The sequence below is a fragment of the Bradysia coprophila genome, chromosome X (genome assembly GCF_014529535.1).
Source record: "Bradysia coprophila strain Holo2 chromosome X, BU_Bcop_v1, whole genome shotgun sequence".
NCBI classification, from domain to species: domain Eukaryota; kingdom Metazoa; phylum Arthropoda; class Insecta; order Diptera; family Sciaridae; genus Bradysia; species Bradysia coprophila.
Genome location: NC_050737.1, coordinates 4,101,081 through 4,118,322, shown reverse-complemented (window position 1 = coordinate 4,118,322; position 17,242 = coordinate 4,101,081). Strand labels below are relative to the sequence as shown.

At 34.5% G+C, this 17,242-nt stretch overlaps 1 protein-coding gene across 6 annotated transcripts in view; it reads right to left on the bottom strand.

Annotated features, from left to right (window-relative positions):
- The window catches only part of LOC119084138 (segmentation protein cap'n'collar), a 91,458-nt gene extending 77,409 nt beyond the window's left edge, over positions 1–14,049 (bottom strand). For 3 of the 6 annotated variants that reach the window (XM_037193989.1, XM_037193996.1, XM_037194012.1), the window contains exon 1: positions 1,596–3,258. In XM_037193989.1, the coding sequence (XP_037049884.1) occupies positions 1,596–2,456 (861 nt within the window). In that variant the 5' untranslated portion in view covers positions 2,457–3,258. Of the gene's footprint in view, positions 1–1,595; positions 3,259–7,982; positions 8,115–13,875 lie in introns of those variants that run through there. The other 3 variants (XM_037194004.1, XM_037194021.1, XM_037194028.1) reach the window with 2 other exon arrangements.
- Positions 14,050–17,242: the final 3,193 nt, after the last annotated feature.

The window sequence follows — 17,242 nt, the reverse complement described above, 5'->3', positions numbered from 1 at the left end:
AAATGAAAACTAAAAAAAAGTTTTATTTTAAGGTCGGGGATTCGACTGATTAATCAAAACATCAGTTCGTCGTATCTTTTGTTTTAAATTTGTTGCATGAAAGTAAAACTATTCAATTCGCGTTTTCTCATTTTCAATTTCAGCACATACATCGTCATGATACTATCTCTCTCAGTCGCTGCCTCTCTCTCTCTCATGATGCGTAGGTGGGATATTATTAAATGATTTCGGATCAGCTGCGGTGGTTTCACCGCTCAATGCACTTCTTTGTTTATTCGAATTGAAAATAAAAGAAAAAGAAAATTCGAACCGAATTTATTGAAAAATTGTGAGGGAGGAATTTTGCGTTTTTTTTTTGTATATTTTTAGAACACTCGAATCTAAGATAAGAACCGTGGCCGTGACATTAACATCGTATTTACTTGAACTGAGGTTGCCTTTGTCTACATTTTTTTCGCGCGCATTATTCACAATATGTGGAGCGTCCCGGTTCGGAAGATAGTGCGTATAATGTAAAATCGTAGGCATGTTACCATTGTATACGCATGTCGTATTCACTTCTTATTTAACAAACAGATGACACATTCTTCCGAAATCGTGTATAATGGGAAAGAGTTTATCAAACGATCGTGCGATGTGAAAGTTTTTTTTTTTTTTTATTCTCGAATCAGTAGACAAACGAATAAGTAAATTGATCCAAATAGACTGCATAAATCGATGAAAATTATTAAAATATTAACCTGAACACTGCACATCAATTGAAAAATCAACTATATGGAAAATTAGATGGACTATTTGTATAATCTGTCCTCTCTCATTGGTAGGTGAGTTTTTTAGATAATAACATCAAACATAAATGATGAGCTCAGGCTGTTGTTTAGTTGGTGAAACTAAAGATGTACAAGATTTGGTATCTGACACAAAATGATACTTTCAACAAAAGGAGTAACAGATTTAATCATTTTATGATCGTCATACGTTTGTCGTTTATGAAAGTTTAAAGTGTGCAAACACTTAAACGGAGAAATACAATTTCTTTGCTGATTTGATTTGAAAAATAGGACGAGAAATTCCCATCGAAAATACTAACCTGAATATATTGATAGCTCTGAGCGGAAAATTGTACGTATACCTACAACGACATGATTTGGTTTGGTGGCAACAATTTGTCTCGGGAGTCAGCCCGTATATTATGTATATTAATGTAAGCACAAAACACACATTCATCAACGTTGAAAACAGGTACGCGAAATTAATTTTTAAGACAAAGTAGATTTCTTCACACAATCTGAATGAGTGAATTCGGAGGAGACGATATACGAAGGTAGATTGGGAATTCCAAAAATTAGTAGACTGTATAAGCAGTCTGTACTGCAGTACAGACACGCAACGTAAATAGTCTTTCTCAGAATGCAGCAATTTTGTGCAATTTTGACTATGCTGTGACAACATTTGGCATAACCATGTTCGTAAAAACGTTTAAGGCCTGATTTTCAACAATAACAACTATGGATTAGACTAATAAAAAAAGGTGAATTAAGCACCACACACTAAGTCCATCAATTTAAAAGAACAAAAAGATTCAAAGAACTTACCTCTTCCGTTAATTCTACATTACTACTAAAGCCACTTGTGGAATTCTTCTCATCCTGCGTTCCTTCACTCCTCTCATCAATTTGACTCTCATCTTCATCCGCTTCCTTTTTCACTTTATCACCAGCGCCATTGCTTTCCTGCTTTCCATCATCGACACTGTCCTCAGTCTTAACTTCTGCTTTGAAATCATAAAAATCAGTCCAATCGATAACAGCCATATACGCGGAATCATCTCCATCACTGGTCGCATTGTTCATCGACCCAAAATCACTAGTCGTATAACTCGTTGTCGGTTCAATTTTGATTTCCCCGTAGATCGGCGGAGGTTCATCTTTTAATGGCAATCCGGCATAAGGAAATGCAGCAAACATATCGCCGTAATCATTCAAATCAGCCGCATTCTGTTCCGCAATGGATGGCGTTTCCTCGACAAAATGTTCCGAATTCAAAAATAAATCTAGTTCGTTGGTGTTCAGTGCCGAAAATTGTTCCTGCTGACCTCTGCCTTCCTGATGGATTGTTGTTTCGTTGTTTTGATTCGACGGCTGACTGGCATCACCGTTCGCTTGTTCATTCTGAACATTCAACAGATATGTTTGAATATCGTGCGGAGTCGAGTATCGATATCGATCGAACCGAACCAGATCCTCCATCAACGGGATAATTGCCTTGCGATTCGCATACGGAAAATCAGACACCGGTTCCGGTCTGAGTTCCAATTGCAATCCTTCGCCATTGTTCAATGTCAGTTGTGACTGCCAATTATATCCCAAATAATTGTTCGGATGAACACGCAATAAGCTCAGCGTTAATGCCAGCTGAAGCAATTGCTCGGCATACGATTTTTTAAACAAAATCATGATTGAAATGTGTGTTCACTAAACTATGAGATCACTTAACGAAATGTGTAAATAATATTTATTCTGAGTAACTAACGTATATACGGGAGTCTTTCTTCTTCCGAATTCGGTTCGTGTATATAGAGTGTTCTTAGTAAACAAAAAGTAAATTTATTTCAGAAAAAAAAATAAGTTTGCACGGCCTTGAACTTGACTTAGTATCTCGGGCAACGCATTCCTTGCGCAGCCCAGTCGACATCACCGTTTAATTTTACACATTTTAACCATACTCATTGAAATTTAAAAAAAAAATCACTCAACGTGTCGTTCTCCAAAACAAAAGAAACGTACTCTGTGTATATATGTGTTTTGTCGCAAAAAAAAATGATAGGATGTACCTATGTAACGTTTTGTTATCGACAATGATGATAGTTATGACTTCGATATTTCACAAGTTTTCTTTTTCAAACGTTCGAACGTTTTTCCTTAATTATTTGTTTATGAATTAAACACTCCACTCTCACTACACTTTAAATGCAAGGTTGTCGACACTGTATTGAATTGTGTTGGCCCTTCGGATTGATGACACACAAAAAAAAAAATCTGAATCTACCGTCAGGTTATAACGTTGTAATGCCGACAATTAATCAATTTTAAATAAAATGATCGAAATGGTAAAACTTTGTTTAGGCAATGAAATCAAATTCGTTGAATAGAAGAAGTGGATACACTTGCGCTTGAGAAATTACTAGAATAATCAGCGAAAACAAGTTTTTATACAAAATTATTTTGTTGCACAACTACACAAACAACCGTCTGTGTGGAAACGTCAAATCAACTGAAGTGACTAATAATTGCCAACTGCGTGAATGTGTTTGTTGTTACGAAGTTTTCATATAATTTATCGTGTCATGCAATTTCTATATGTTGGTCGCAATGGGTCGCGAGTGAATTTTCATGTAAAATATTTTGAATTTCAGCGGGAACTTACTTGATATGAATTTATTATCGGTACATTTGTTTGCAGAATCTAATTATTATAATAAAAATAACATTTAAAGAATAGTGTGAGTGGAAATTAAAGTATTTGGTTCAATGGTTATGTACTAAATTTTGTTAATGAGATACGCACTGTACAAGTCACAAGACGATTTATATGCACCATAATATAACAAAACACTGTGATGTAAACAAAAACAATTACCAAGTGGAGAACTGGGTCGAGAATCAAAAAAAGAAAAGAAAATAAGATCCAAAATGGTATGTCTGTTTGAAAAGTTCTATCATGAAGTGAATTGGGAGCATTAGTCTATGCAGTGAGCTGGTACATAGCCGCAACCTGTAAATAGGTAGGTTTTCAAATTTATGGTATTGTAAAGGTGTAACGGGATTGCGACATCTCGTTTATTAAGGTTGAACATCTCGTACGTATACTTGTCATAACATCACCAGTCATAACACGACAGAGTAAAGTTGACCAGACAGGAGCTCTGATTTGACAAGAGACCTGAATCATCTAGTAGCCCTATATTTTTTGCGAATAAAATTTTTCAACTTATATCAGTGTTCATTTGAGTTCATTTTCATGGTCTCTTATTTGACGTTTCGAAAATGAACCGCTCCTGCCTGGTTTATTTTACTCTACCGTGGTCATAAGGATAAATTTAGTGTCAGACGGTACTCAGTTCATGACCTCTCCTGAAATGTAATTTGGCAGATTTCGATAAATTCTTCTAAATAATGGATAGATCAGGCTTTGGGATTATGAGTCATGTTTGCAGTCCTACTATATAAGGCCCAGTCATTCGAAATAGAGTACTGATGTGAAAGGACTATAACGTCCAGCGATTTCAATCAAATTAATTTTATTTATTCAATGTTACGTACGTGTCATAATATCAATAGAATGGGTTGAATTTGCATACAATTCTGGAAGTTAGAATTCTTCCGCCGTATTGTTGTTTTTTGTGTCACATGTCATTATTTTCTTTATTAATCAATCAAAACTTGGGCTTGTAAAATTTAAGGCCTGATTGAAAGGCGATCTTAAATTGGTTACAGGATTGTCTAAACATTTTCTTTTCAGAAATAGAAATTTTCGATAATGATGTTTACACCCGCCAAACCATGAAAACACTGAATATCACGCGTCAAAAGTTATCGGAAACCACACTTTTTTAGTTCTATCTCTGCAGACCTTGCAAACAGGTCTAGGGCTCCAGGCGATGTTTTACTTAATGGTGGAGTTTGTTTATTTTATTCGTCAAAGAGAGATATTTGATACGAAGGCGGAGCTTACTCCTTGTATCAACGAGTAGTGTGATGCACATCGAACGATCAACTCGTTCGGCTTAATATCGCGTATTTTCGGTTTCGTTTTTATTCTCATTCTTCTTCTATACATTCAAGTTCAACCTTGAACGGTGTCTATTATATTTGGTTTTGTTGTTTGTGTATTTCATCGTGTGACGAGTGCAAAATTGTGTGCATCACAGGACTGAATCCACGAAGTTACAGTATATGTGTGAATTCGTATACCACGAGAATAATTTTTGCATACAAATAATTTTTTTAAATTATTCTCTCGGTATATACTGTAATTTCGTGGTTTCAATCCAAGTGATGCAAATAACTATTTCACCTTCTTGATTCACCCAACTAACCTGATCGATCTGAAGTTATTTGTGAATTCTCGAGCACAGGCAGTACACTCGCGGAATTTTGAAAACCAACACATTTTCTGTTTTGTAGTTTACTGGTCTTTTGTGAATTTTTTATGTATTTTTGTATGGAGCAGTCAGAAACTCAAGTAAAACACAGGAACAGAAAATGTGTCGGCTTTCAAAATTCGAAGCGTGTAGCTTTCGCATGACATTGATCTTTAGTTTTTTATGAAAAGTTGATTTTATGATACTTCGCTGTAGAATGAAGCAAAATTCTTCTAATAATTTAACAGGTGGAACAGGTTGGCTGGGTGAGCCAAGTAGTTGAAAAAAGCTTCCAAATGTGACGAAAAGTGAGGTTCTAGAATTTCAATTCGTCGAGTTCATCTCGAAAGATTACCACCCGGAAAATCCCACTTTTAGACGACTATAGAAGTGGGATTTTCTCCATAAAATTTTTGGCTACCAAGCTCATATGGAGCATAAACTAACTGTCTTATCAGAAAACTTTCAGGAGAAAAAGTTTACAGAAATCGGGTAAGATTTATTGAAAATATCTCAAAATGTCACAAAGTAGAAAATATAGACAAATTCTTCTTCAGATGGTTGTGTTATTATATAACAGTTATATGTTATCGACAGCAAATGACCAAAATAAGCGATAAGCTCTGGTTTGGACGGTCTTTTATGTAACAAAATGAATGCTTTAATAAATGAAGTAAAAGATTATTGCATCGATAAAAGCATACCAGTCTCTTATATTCTCTGATCGATCATCGATGTAATGTAATAATCAACTATTTCATCTACCTGTTGAAAGTTCTTTCAGATTTATAGAAGTAACAGAGTATTCTTCGTAACATCTTTTCATTCCATGATCCAATTACTTATGCATTTCTTGCGTAACCGTTTTGTTAATTTTGCAATAAAATAACAAGAACACGGTCATGTGCAACGTCAAACAAACATCCTTTTCATAAACGTAATTTATTTCTTATTCTAATTTATGGATTTTATCCCAGACTCAGTCCCAGTTTGAAAAATACGTGACAAATGAACGAGTAGCAAAAATTTAATTTGAATCGTTTACCGTGCACACTGTTGACTGGATCAGTCAGTTTTGATACTCGCAAACCACGTACGATACATAGCATTTCGTATGAATCCTATTTTGAGAGAAAATATCGGTAGGATTTTTCGGTGTTATTGCCTCCCAGTCTCACTAACTTCCCTGATTTAAAATGAAGATAAGGAGGACAGAAATGATTCCATCGTCCAAAATTAAAATGAATATGATTACCATTCGTAACGTACAAGTATGGACAAATATTCCATCTCTGACAAACACCTACTCATTAAATGTGAAAATGATTAATGAAATCAACGTTGAAAAGCATGCGACGAACACTGGTTTGTTTGCACTTCTGATTCACAAAGAAAATGCATTTTATTGTGTATAAGTATAAGTAACCAGTAACGTGTGTAGTTTGCCTATGTACTACTTATATTCACTGTAAATAGAAAATATGGAAAATATTGTTTTTTGCTTATGGGAAATGTGTGTCAAGAATTTTCTTTTTTCACTTCTGAATTCGTATTACAAGTTGCTGAATTATTTATAAAAATTTAACATTAATTTCTGAAAGCAGAAGGTTGTAATTCGAAGCATGTGTTTGTACTAACTTCATGTAAAAGTATAGAGAAATGTGTGAAACGTTTTTCACGTGTCTAATTTATTTCATCACCCTGTTGTCTCAACAAAATATTGGGCAATGATATGAACAGTCTAGAAAATCCGTAAGGACTTCTTCGATCTACACATTGCATAGTAGGGTAGTTTCGAGCCAAATAAGTTCGTAAATATTTACGAAGTAGTGCGTAAAAGTGACTTTCGTAAAAATGAGGATCCCACTATGCATAATAGTTATTTATCTACCAAGGTAGGTATGAAGGTATTTTTTCGCACTAGATGTCGATTGTCGATCCGAGGCGAAGCCGACATACCGGCATACCTACCTTGGCAGATACAACGTTTTTCGCAATTTCGGGCCATAATCACCTTTCCAATGCAAAATATTATCAAAATTTCTACCAAACATTCACATGCAAACATGAATTCATTTGAACGATCAAGCAACCTGTTCTATATACACATTGCAATGTGATGTATAGAGACGCGCTAAATAAAATCAAGTAGACAATGCTTAGTATGTACGCTTCAACAATCCGTTCTGTATAATTGTGTGACTCTCTAGCCGAATGGCTATGGTCGTTGCTTTTGGTGTTTGGAAGAATTTTGGTGTTGGATGTGCAAAGTTTTTATTTATAAAGTTTAGTCTTTCTTAAAGCTATGTAGCGTGCGAAAAAAATGTGAAAAAGCCCAAGTGCGAAAAAATAATCAAAAACGCACTGTGAAATAAATACCTTCAAAACGACATTAAATGGATGCATGGAAAGGTGATAATTACGGACCGGAATTGCGAAAAATCTTGTTCCTAACTAAACTGGAATTTTGCGCATACGATGTGTTGTCAACTTCGTCTTCGGACCCATTTAGGCACATGTTATGAAAATAACTATTTCCTAATTAATGCCTAAACATCCAAGAAAACACTCTAAACACACTTTAAGTGAATTTTTCGCAATTTCGAGACATCATCGCCTCTTTTACATGCTATCATTGAATACTTTATTAGACGGTATTTTATCACCTCGAAGCTCAGTTGTACAGCGGGCTGATACCCAGATATCGAGTGCGATGTAGTACAATGTCCTTTTCCCCCATACTTAACTTAATCTGTGATTAACTCCACCAATTTCTGATCATTGCCCAAAAAATAACTTAACTTACAACGAACAGTTTTGGCTTACAATATCCTCTTACCTGGTCAATGTATCTGCGATTAAATTGTGGAGATGGTGTCAGGTCCCGGTGTGGGGACAGAGACTGCAATCTGGGCAAATCTAGTATTTCAGTCATATTTTATCATGTAGGATTTCAGTATGCCGGCAAGATCTAGAAAAAGAAAAATTTATTAAGTAATGCGGTCAATAACAGAGGTTTCAGACTTAATCACTGTTCCCCAACTTAAATTGTCGTCGATAGTTTATTCATCCTAAATGTGTTCCTATTGAAGGTGCGCGTATTGATGTACCTCGTAATTCACTATTATTTTGTGAATTGTCACATTCAATGCAAACCTCTTACGTATTATAACAAACAAAGATCACGTGTTTATCCCATGGGTCCTACCGCCTGTGAACATCGCTGCTGATCTTAATTTTAAATAAAATTGAAATTGATAACTTTTACATTGCTGAAAATTTTATTTTAATTATTTAGTTTCGCAAATTATGACGCGCATACACGGGCTCTGTTTTGCCTTAACAATATATTCAGATTATAATGGCGAAAACAATTTTTTTAAATGTTATTCAGCTGTTCATAGCCTGTTGTAGACATAATTAGACTCGTACCAAACAGGCTATTGTAGGTCGGTTATGTCTGCGCGACTATTTGTCGTGAGAAATAAATACCGAGTCATAATCAAAAATTTTGGATATCGTTTAGGGTGGCCAGATTCAATTCCTTCAATCAAATCAAAATTTACGTTTTCGACAATCACTCATCATAAAGACAAATCATTACTAAGTGGTATGAGTACCACAGTTTATGTTTTACACAGACAGAAATTAGTGACAACGAATTAATGAACGAACAAAGTAAAAAAGAAATCATTTAAAAACTACATAAAAACCAATACAAGGGATAAAAAGTTAAAAAATAGAGTTTTCGTGTGAAGTTTGTTGATCCGTGGCGAAGCCGAGGTCAATAAAGACAATAAAACGAGACAAGCCAAATTTCTTGTTTTCCCTAGGTGTGTAATAAGCCACTTTCGACCATAGGGAAAACAAAAGCATGTAAAAGAATTTTGTTTAATTTTGAAGACTACCTTCTTATTCAAATTATGGCAGTGTCAGATAAAGGGAAATTCATCTCAACCTTCCTTACACCCAAACTTAACTTACTGACATATTTTTGGGACTCAGTACAAACATTTACGCTGCTTGAGCTGATTTTCAAATAATAAAACTTGCAAACTGTTTGGAAGATGACGTAAAAACGAAATGAAATAATAAGTTGTTTGTTGTTATGGTTATGGTTTGTAAATGGTACACTACTCTGCAATTACATATTTGAGCAAAAAAAAAAAGTTATACGAGAAGGTGACCTTCCTAATTCATAAACATTACAAATTGTCGATATGGAGTACAACCTACACATTTGTGTTGAGAATTTTAAAGGAAATAAACTATTGTTCGGTGATGAGTTTAGGCAAAATTGCTTTATGGTTTCGCTTTGTTATTGTCCAAATGTTTGATAAATTCACCTGATTCGCTATCGATAGAAATAACGCCGCAGTGTTTTCACATCGTCTTGAATGATTGATTTTAGGCAATTTTTCGCGTTTTTGGGCCTGAGCAGAGCAAAGAGAATTAATTGGTTGGTCTCAGGATGGTCCAAAGAATTTTTTGTTTGGAGATTTTTTTATTTTCGGGGTAGCATAGTGCGATTGCATATATATCGCTGAATGATTTCTCTGACAAGTGTGAGGTGAAAAACCATTACTATCGACTGAAGTCAACAACTGAATAATGTAAATAAATAAAGAACGTCGTGCGAACTATACTTGAATAGGTAATAGTAATCGTTTTAAACAATACTCGGGTGATCACTTTCAAAAGATCATGCTCATTCGTTTTACGAATAATTTCCCATCTGTCCTCCCATTGACATGCATTCTTTTCATATCCCGTACTGCACGTGAACAATGTTCCTGAGACACCATTAACGTGACCTAAGAGAGCTAATCTCGGCTGGAAAGGTTGATATGCATGCCTCCACCGAATAGATGTGATTGTTGTGATGTGTAAGTGTAGACTGTAGATATGGCTAACTCTCCGTGTTGAATTATTTTGTTAGAGAGTATATTTAGGCGTTATCAACAGTGCATTCATCAACATATAAGAAAATTGCGTTTCTTTATTATATGAATGTTTATTTCACAGCGACTATTTTTGGGAAAACATTTTCCTTGATTTTTTTTCCATATTTCTTCAATTTCCACAGATTGTCCCACATCTTGAAGGAAAATTAAGCAAAATATTTGAAAATTCAAGAAAACATTGAAAAACGTTTTTCCAAAAGTTTTCCGTGGTATGTTTCCGTGTTCAGTTGATCACGTGTTAAACGATAAAAAGTCTAACGAATTGGTCTTTCCTCCGGCTTTAACAAACAAAAGAACTGTTCAATATACACGTTAAAGAAAAAAAAAGGTTAAAACTTTGTAACAAAACGTGTTATCTTGATGGCGATAAGATAAATTTTGATGGAGTGACAACATTTCTGAAAACGTTTTGCTAAAATTAGTTATCGCTGTAATGATACAATGGTTGAGTATACCTAAAAACAAGGGCAGAACTTGGGCTGATCACGAAACAAGAATAGAAACGAGAGAGCTAACAAAATAAATCAAAACGAGCAATACTCATACTCATACGGCCTACCTACAGAGGATGGTCAATGCAACGTATTGTACTACTACTAATATTGAGTAATAACATTATCGTCATAACCATTTGCAAACAAAGAACTCACCTTTTTCCAATAAACACGGATAACGTTCGATTCTTTTATTTTGAATATATGAGAACTTAGGCAACAATATTACGCTACGTGTGGACAACACACTTAAGTAACTCAAACTACAATAAAAACAGAGAAGCTGTTTTTAAGGCAACAAAACATTCTTGATGAGTCACCGAACATAATCTTTGACGTTCTCTGCTCAAGAAAAATGTGATTCTGAAAGTCATGAATCTGTGAATTTATTATTTGGTGTGTAAATACAAAACAATTTGATCGTCGATAATTAGAGAACGTTACGAAAATGTGTAATATGGATGTGGCGATTGTTACTTTTTAAGAAATGTGATCATTCTTGGAGAATTTCAGTATAAACGGATGTGAAAGTTTTTAACCATTGCATTGCTACCAGCAAATATTTGCTATATTATTACTAAGGGAGCAGTGCTATGGTTTAAATAATCGACACAACTGTGTAACTTATTTTATGTAACCCCCGGGTAACAACTTTCTTTACCACAGCTACTAGTACTGTGCATGAACAGTTTGATATTGAAAGTGTGTGTTAACGAAGGTTATTTATTTATGTCAATAATCTCGAACTGGAACTGGATTTACAGATAAAGTGCTCAGCTGCACGAGACCTAGTTTGGAGAACTAAATGCAGCTACAATTCCTAACAACTCTTAAAAGTGTCTGAAATAGTAGGCCTTTTGTGGTTCCTCTAAGATTGTTGTGCTCCCTTTCGTCTTTTGTAATTTTTTGAGCATAAAATTGTGTACCATAATTCACCATCACATTTTCAAGAGCAACCTGGTTCGCTGCACTAACCACTTGCATTACAACTGATGCAGCATGTTGAGACAATGAAAATATAATTTTTTGAGAGCTGAATTCATAAATCCTAAACGAATGTAGCATCTGTTTTCGACGACGACAATAGTAGACTACGTGCACTTGGGCTAAAAAAAGAGATGCATTCTTTCGTCGACACAAGACTTCCTCACACGCCCTTATATGTCATGATTTGTCGATTTTATCCACAAGTAAAGTCGAAATTTTTTGTGAGAAAGTCATAGTCGGGAAAACTGCCTAACTTACAATATCCGAATGCAGACCTTGATCTCCAACATGATAGTGCAATATTAAAGCTACATTATTTAGCTACTAACTACAGTCAATAGTAATGGTTACACCTCACACATGTTCGAGAAACTATGCAGCGATAATGCAAGCTTACTCTATTGCACATAAACATATTTAAAAGAAAGTTTCTTCTATAAACGATTCTCTGGATCATCCTGAATGCAACTTGGGGTTATTAACTCATATGATCGTTTTATGTGGATATTTACACCACTGTGCTATTAAATCGCTGAAAATAAGACAGAAAAAACTCAAACAATGAAACTAAAAAAAATGGCTGACCAGTCATTGTTTTATAGTCCGGAGTTGCCGGTCAAATATTTTAAATTTCTGATCGCAATTCAAAATGTACAACTTTCTAACTCCAGACTTCCACTAACGACAATTATTTGATCAGCTTGAATGGATGGTAGAGTTTATAAAAAATTAGTTTCAAGTAAGGCTAGTGTGCAGAATAGGTAATTCGTCGAAAATCAGTTGGTTTTCGAAATAAGATGGATAAAGTCTGCCATTTACAGTGGTTAGCGAAATCCTAGACGATATTGTTCTTTCTCTTGAGAATTGATTTCTGAAAATATGTTCTGATTAGTTGTAAATAATCGAAAATACTACAAAGGCACCGGCAGGTCCTATCAGAGAAAAATAATCTTCTGATTCTAGCACATATTTACGTGTCACTATGTTAGTCGAGCTGATAGACAGTTGGAAGCTGGTTTTTCACCTTATTCGACTAGGTCATTCAACTGCATTGGGTTAAGACGGAAGGATGCTGTATCGATAACTCTACCAGCCCCAACATTCTTCGACGACAAGAACAGTTTACCCTTCCCTACGACCTCCGAATTGCAAGCCATTACGATACCAGTTTATCTAAATCAAACAAATTAGCAAAAAAGAACTTTAGATATTCAGAATTTGGTTTTACATACTCGTGGAAAGCTTGGAAATGATAAGTTGAGTATTTAAGTTTTACTACCGCTTCTCTTTTCGCTTTACAATCTCTAATGACAATCTAACTGTTACTGAAAAATGCCTTGTGGAAATCCCTTTAGCCGACAAGATATCCCGCAAGTAAGATAACACTATATTCGGTTCGCGCATGCCCTGCTAACTAATTAAAGTTCGCTGTACGGTCTAAGAATTCACGCAGTTCCATCCCTACCCCCAAGTTATTTGCGTAATTAGCAATAAATCCAAAATGTTTTTTTTTTAAATTGCGTGAACATTTAAAATTATTCGTTTAATACATCCAGCACATTATTTTTTTCGATATTTATATACTCAGCTATTTTATTAATAATTTATTCGAAGAATAAATTGTTTAAAGTATTGAGGTATACGATGTATAGGTAGGTAGGTACTCTCAAATATATACATAGCATATACAGCTGGTTTTGAATCTACGTCGCTAAATTTTTTTTTCTTCAAAATTTACTTATCCAGTGTTGTTGGTTGGTTTCTTTTTCTTTTAAATTTTGCAAGAAAACTATATTCAACTTTTAACACAGACCTTGCATTTGACAAACGGCATATTACTTTCGTTAAAGTGAATCTTATTAATAAATTTACTTTAGTTATTTGATTTCATTATCTCATTGGCAAAGTAAAGTTTAAAAAAAAAACTTTTTCTTCTATACAATCGCCTTACAATCGCCAGTATAATTGAATCGGAAACCCGTGGATCGAATGTCAGAAGTTTTGTTTTGTTTGAATATAAATTTTCATTCAATTGACATCAATTATCTGTCAAAATGGCTATTCAATACAGTCCATACATTGCGTTCATTAATAATCCACATTCGTTCAATTGTTCTTTTTTTATCCCATTCACTATTTTTGTCTTGATAACACACACTCAACAAGTCTATATTCGATCATCACAACAAAGTCCAAATGCGAATATATTTGAAGCAAAAATATCAAATATCAAAAAAAAACCGCCAAGCTCAAGATCGATTTACGTTTTGTATCATTATGCACTCACCTAACGTCATGAACAGAAAAGTTGTTTCCCGGAAGTTAATTTTCTTTTGAATTTTCCGACACTCTTTTAAACTTTTTTTTATGAATTTTTGCGATTTGACCGTATTTTAACCGAATTTTCACTGGAATTCACAATAAGCGCATGTCACACATTTCAAGTTTACTCATATAATGAACACAATCATGTTGTCAGGTTTAGTCGTTTTTCGATAACGTATATATTATATGACCGCTGACGTCACGACAAAGTTTTTTTTCTCTGTAAATTAATCGGCAAGTATATACATATATTGTAAAGAGCTCCAGTACGGTCTATTGGTAGTAGTTGTTAATAATGCGACTTTGGTTAAGGTATACAAAAATTTTACTATCAAATGATCATTTTAATTGTGTGAATAACACATATATATACGCACAAATATGAGCATGTTTTCATATATAATACGGACGGATGGATGGATGGTGTGTAGTTTATGTTTTATCAACTTATTACTGACGACATATGATGAAATACCTATCAATAATACGAAAATATCGAAGATCTTTTCGTCTATTTACCAGAAATTCTACTATACAATTCTGCTCTCACTGGCTCTCACAACTAACCATATAGTGTACTTTCTGACTAATGTACACTTTATCTCACAATAGGTATACAATAAGTACAATTCGATAATCGTTATCTTCCTAGTTTTGTTCGATTTCGTTATGTGTCTATGTTGAAATTGCTTCAGTTTTACCTGATAAACGAGCGCTACAGTCAACACGTATGTATAGTCATTGTCTATATCTACTAACATTTACTTAATGTTATTGTAAATATTATTGACCACTCGAATCGATTAGAACGGTAACTTGGTACCAGTATAAATAGTCTGTGTTTAACCAATCTACGTTGTATATAAAAACAAAAATAAATTTTATTGTTTCAGATGTGCTAACATTGCGGGTGCATCAATCCTTGATCGAACATTGACTGCCACGGAATCAGTCGAATCAGGTTAATCATTACACGTGTTCGTAACGCGGCTAGGGTTATTTTTTGTTTTACGAGGTCTCGTTTTCTGGGGTATATCCTATAGGGTAAAACTACCAAATACGAGTACCTGGTATAAACCGAGCCTATTGTCTTTTTCTTGTTTGAACGAACAAAAGAAGAGACGTTAGAGGGCTAGTAGCCTTACCCTTTGTCTGAGTGGGATACAAAATTAAGTTTCCTATTTTCCTATCTATTTTAACCAGATTAAAATTAGTAGAAATTAGCCATAAGAAGACGTTGGTTAAAGCGAAAAAGATAATGTATCTCTCCCTAAATAACGCATACTTACGAATTTCCCAACGCATGCGGAAAGGATTTTTTAGCGAATGAGAGCCGGAGGCGTGTTCTGAAATCGAATTCGCTTAAAAAGCCTTTTCAGTATGCTTTAGGAAAAACGTTTTTCCTAAAATTACTTACAACTTAGTGGGTAGTGATAAAAAAAATTCCACATTTCAATAGGGACAATTCTTGTTAAGATTTTTTTCCTAGCTCAACTGAGCTCACCAATAGATTTTAGTTGTCGTGCGTTTCGTTTCTTTGTTCGGTCTACATCGTTCCACATATGTTCTCAAATGGAGAGTCATTTCACTCACCTATACGTGTAGAATTGAAGCAACGTAAAGACAAGCGCTACTCTATGTGATGGTATACAAGTAGAACGAACGTTGTTCTTAAGTTATGCTAAAAGGATTTTCTTTAGCGAATTCGATTCCAGACCTCGCCTCCGACTTGTGCTGGAAACTTGTGCTGGATAAAAAATCCTGACACTATAGTTTATGATGGCAGATTCGTGTTGTGAATAATAGGATTAATTTTTTTATTTCCTAATTCTTCGACATTTTAAAATCTCTGACGCAAGTCATTTACATTTGATGTCATTAAAGTATTTGTTTACTTTTTTTTTGTTTTTTGATTATACCTTTCTGAAATTCCCACATTAACATACTGGATTTATAAATGGCATCGAAATATATTTCTATCTATAAATGTGCGAAAATTATCCGAGGATAATATACATTTTTAAAATAATTTGATGGAACGCGTATAACGTGCTTGGCGATCAAAGAAAAAGATCTATTGCAAAAAAGATGAGAGTAGGTGTCGGAAACATGTGACAACCATCGGTGGTTGGAGCTTTCGAAGTTTCGACAAATATTTTCCAAAAATTTGAAAAAGGAGATTTTACGTTTATTTCCCGTTGCTAGGCAAATTGCCACTCCATCAGATACTTGGTATTTCAAATCTCACTATTGTTCAAATTCATCGTTCAGAAGTGGCGTTCCAATAAAGGTTTCTTATTTGACTGAAAAAATAAATTATCAAAGGAAAACTCAGACAACTCACTTCGATCGGGCTACAACTCGTAAAATTATCTCAATTTAAACGTCCACAACAGGTATGTAAATAACTGTTCTAGTTGTTGAGGACTAAAACTTTGAAAATGGCTTAGGTCTTATCTGTCAGCTTTATATCGGCGTGAAAATTGATGTCATTTTGGTTATATATTAAAGCAATTACTCCGTTGGATTGCTTTTATGGTGAACATTTTCAGTAAAGTTATTTAAATGTTGATAGTGGCGATTATTTTTCCGGCAAAATGCCCAACTATCTCAATTATAATTGTTCGTAAATATTCAAACTTTTTCACGGAACTTATTTGTGAAACAGTTCGTTATGTCTTTATTGCGTCGGAGATATTTTAAATGCAGATTTTATGGCAGCAAAAAAATAAACGCCAAATGTGTGTTATCACGAGATATTTTTAGAAAACTGCAGCTGAATTGTACAGAATTGTTCAATAAGTGGAACAAAGATAGTAATGGAAGAAACATTCTTCAAATGTCCAAGGTATTTCCTACAATTGACAACCGGCTGTTATTTGGCGTGGTTGGATTGCAGTCGCAATCGAGGCTGCAAACTTTGGGGAGGTCACGGATATAGTCGAATATACTCGGATATAGTCGAAAAGTCGAATATACTTGGATATAGTCGAATATACTTGGATACAATCGAATAGTTGAAAATACTCGGATATAGTCGGATACAATCGAATAGTCGGACACAGTCGAATAGTCTCGGGTATAGTCGAATATACTCAGATACAATCGAATAGTCGAATATACTCGGATATAGTTGACTAAGTCGAATAGTGGAATATACTCGAATTTAGTCGAATATACTCGATGTACTCGGACATACTTAAATATAGTTGGATATAGTCGATGTCGATGTGCTGAGCTATTTTCGATATACTCGAATATACTCAGATGTAGTTTTATGTAGTAGATATATACGAATATACTGGGATATACATACTCGAATATGCCTG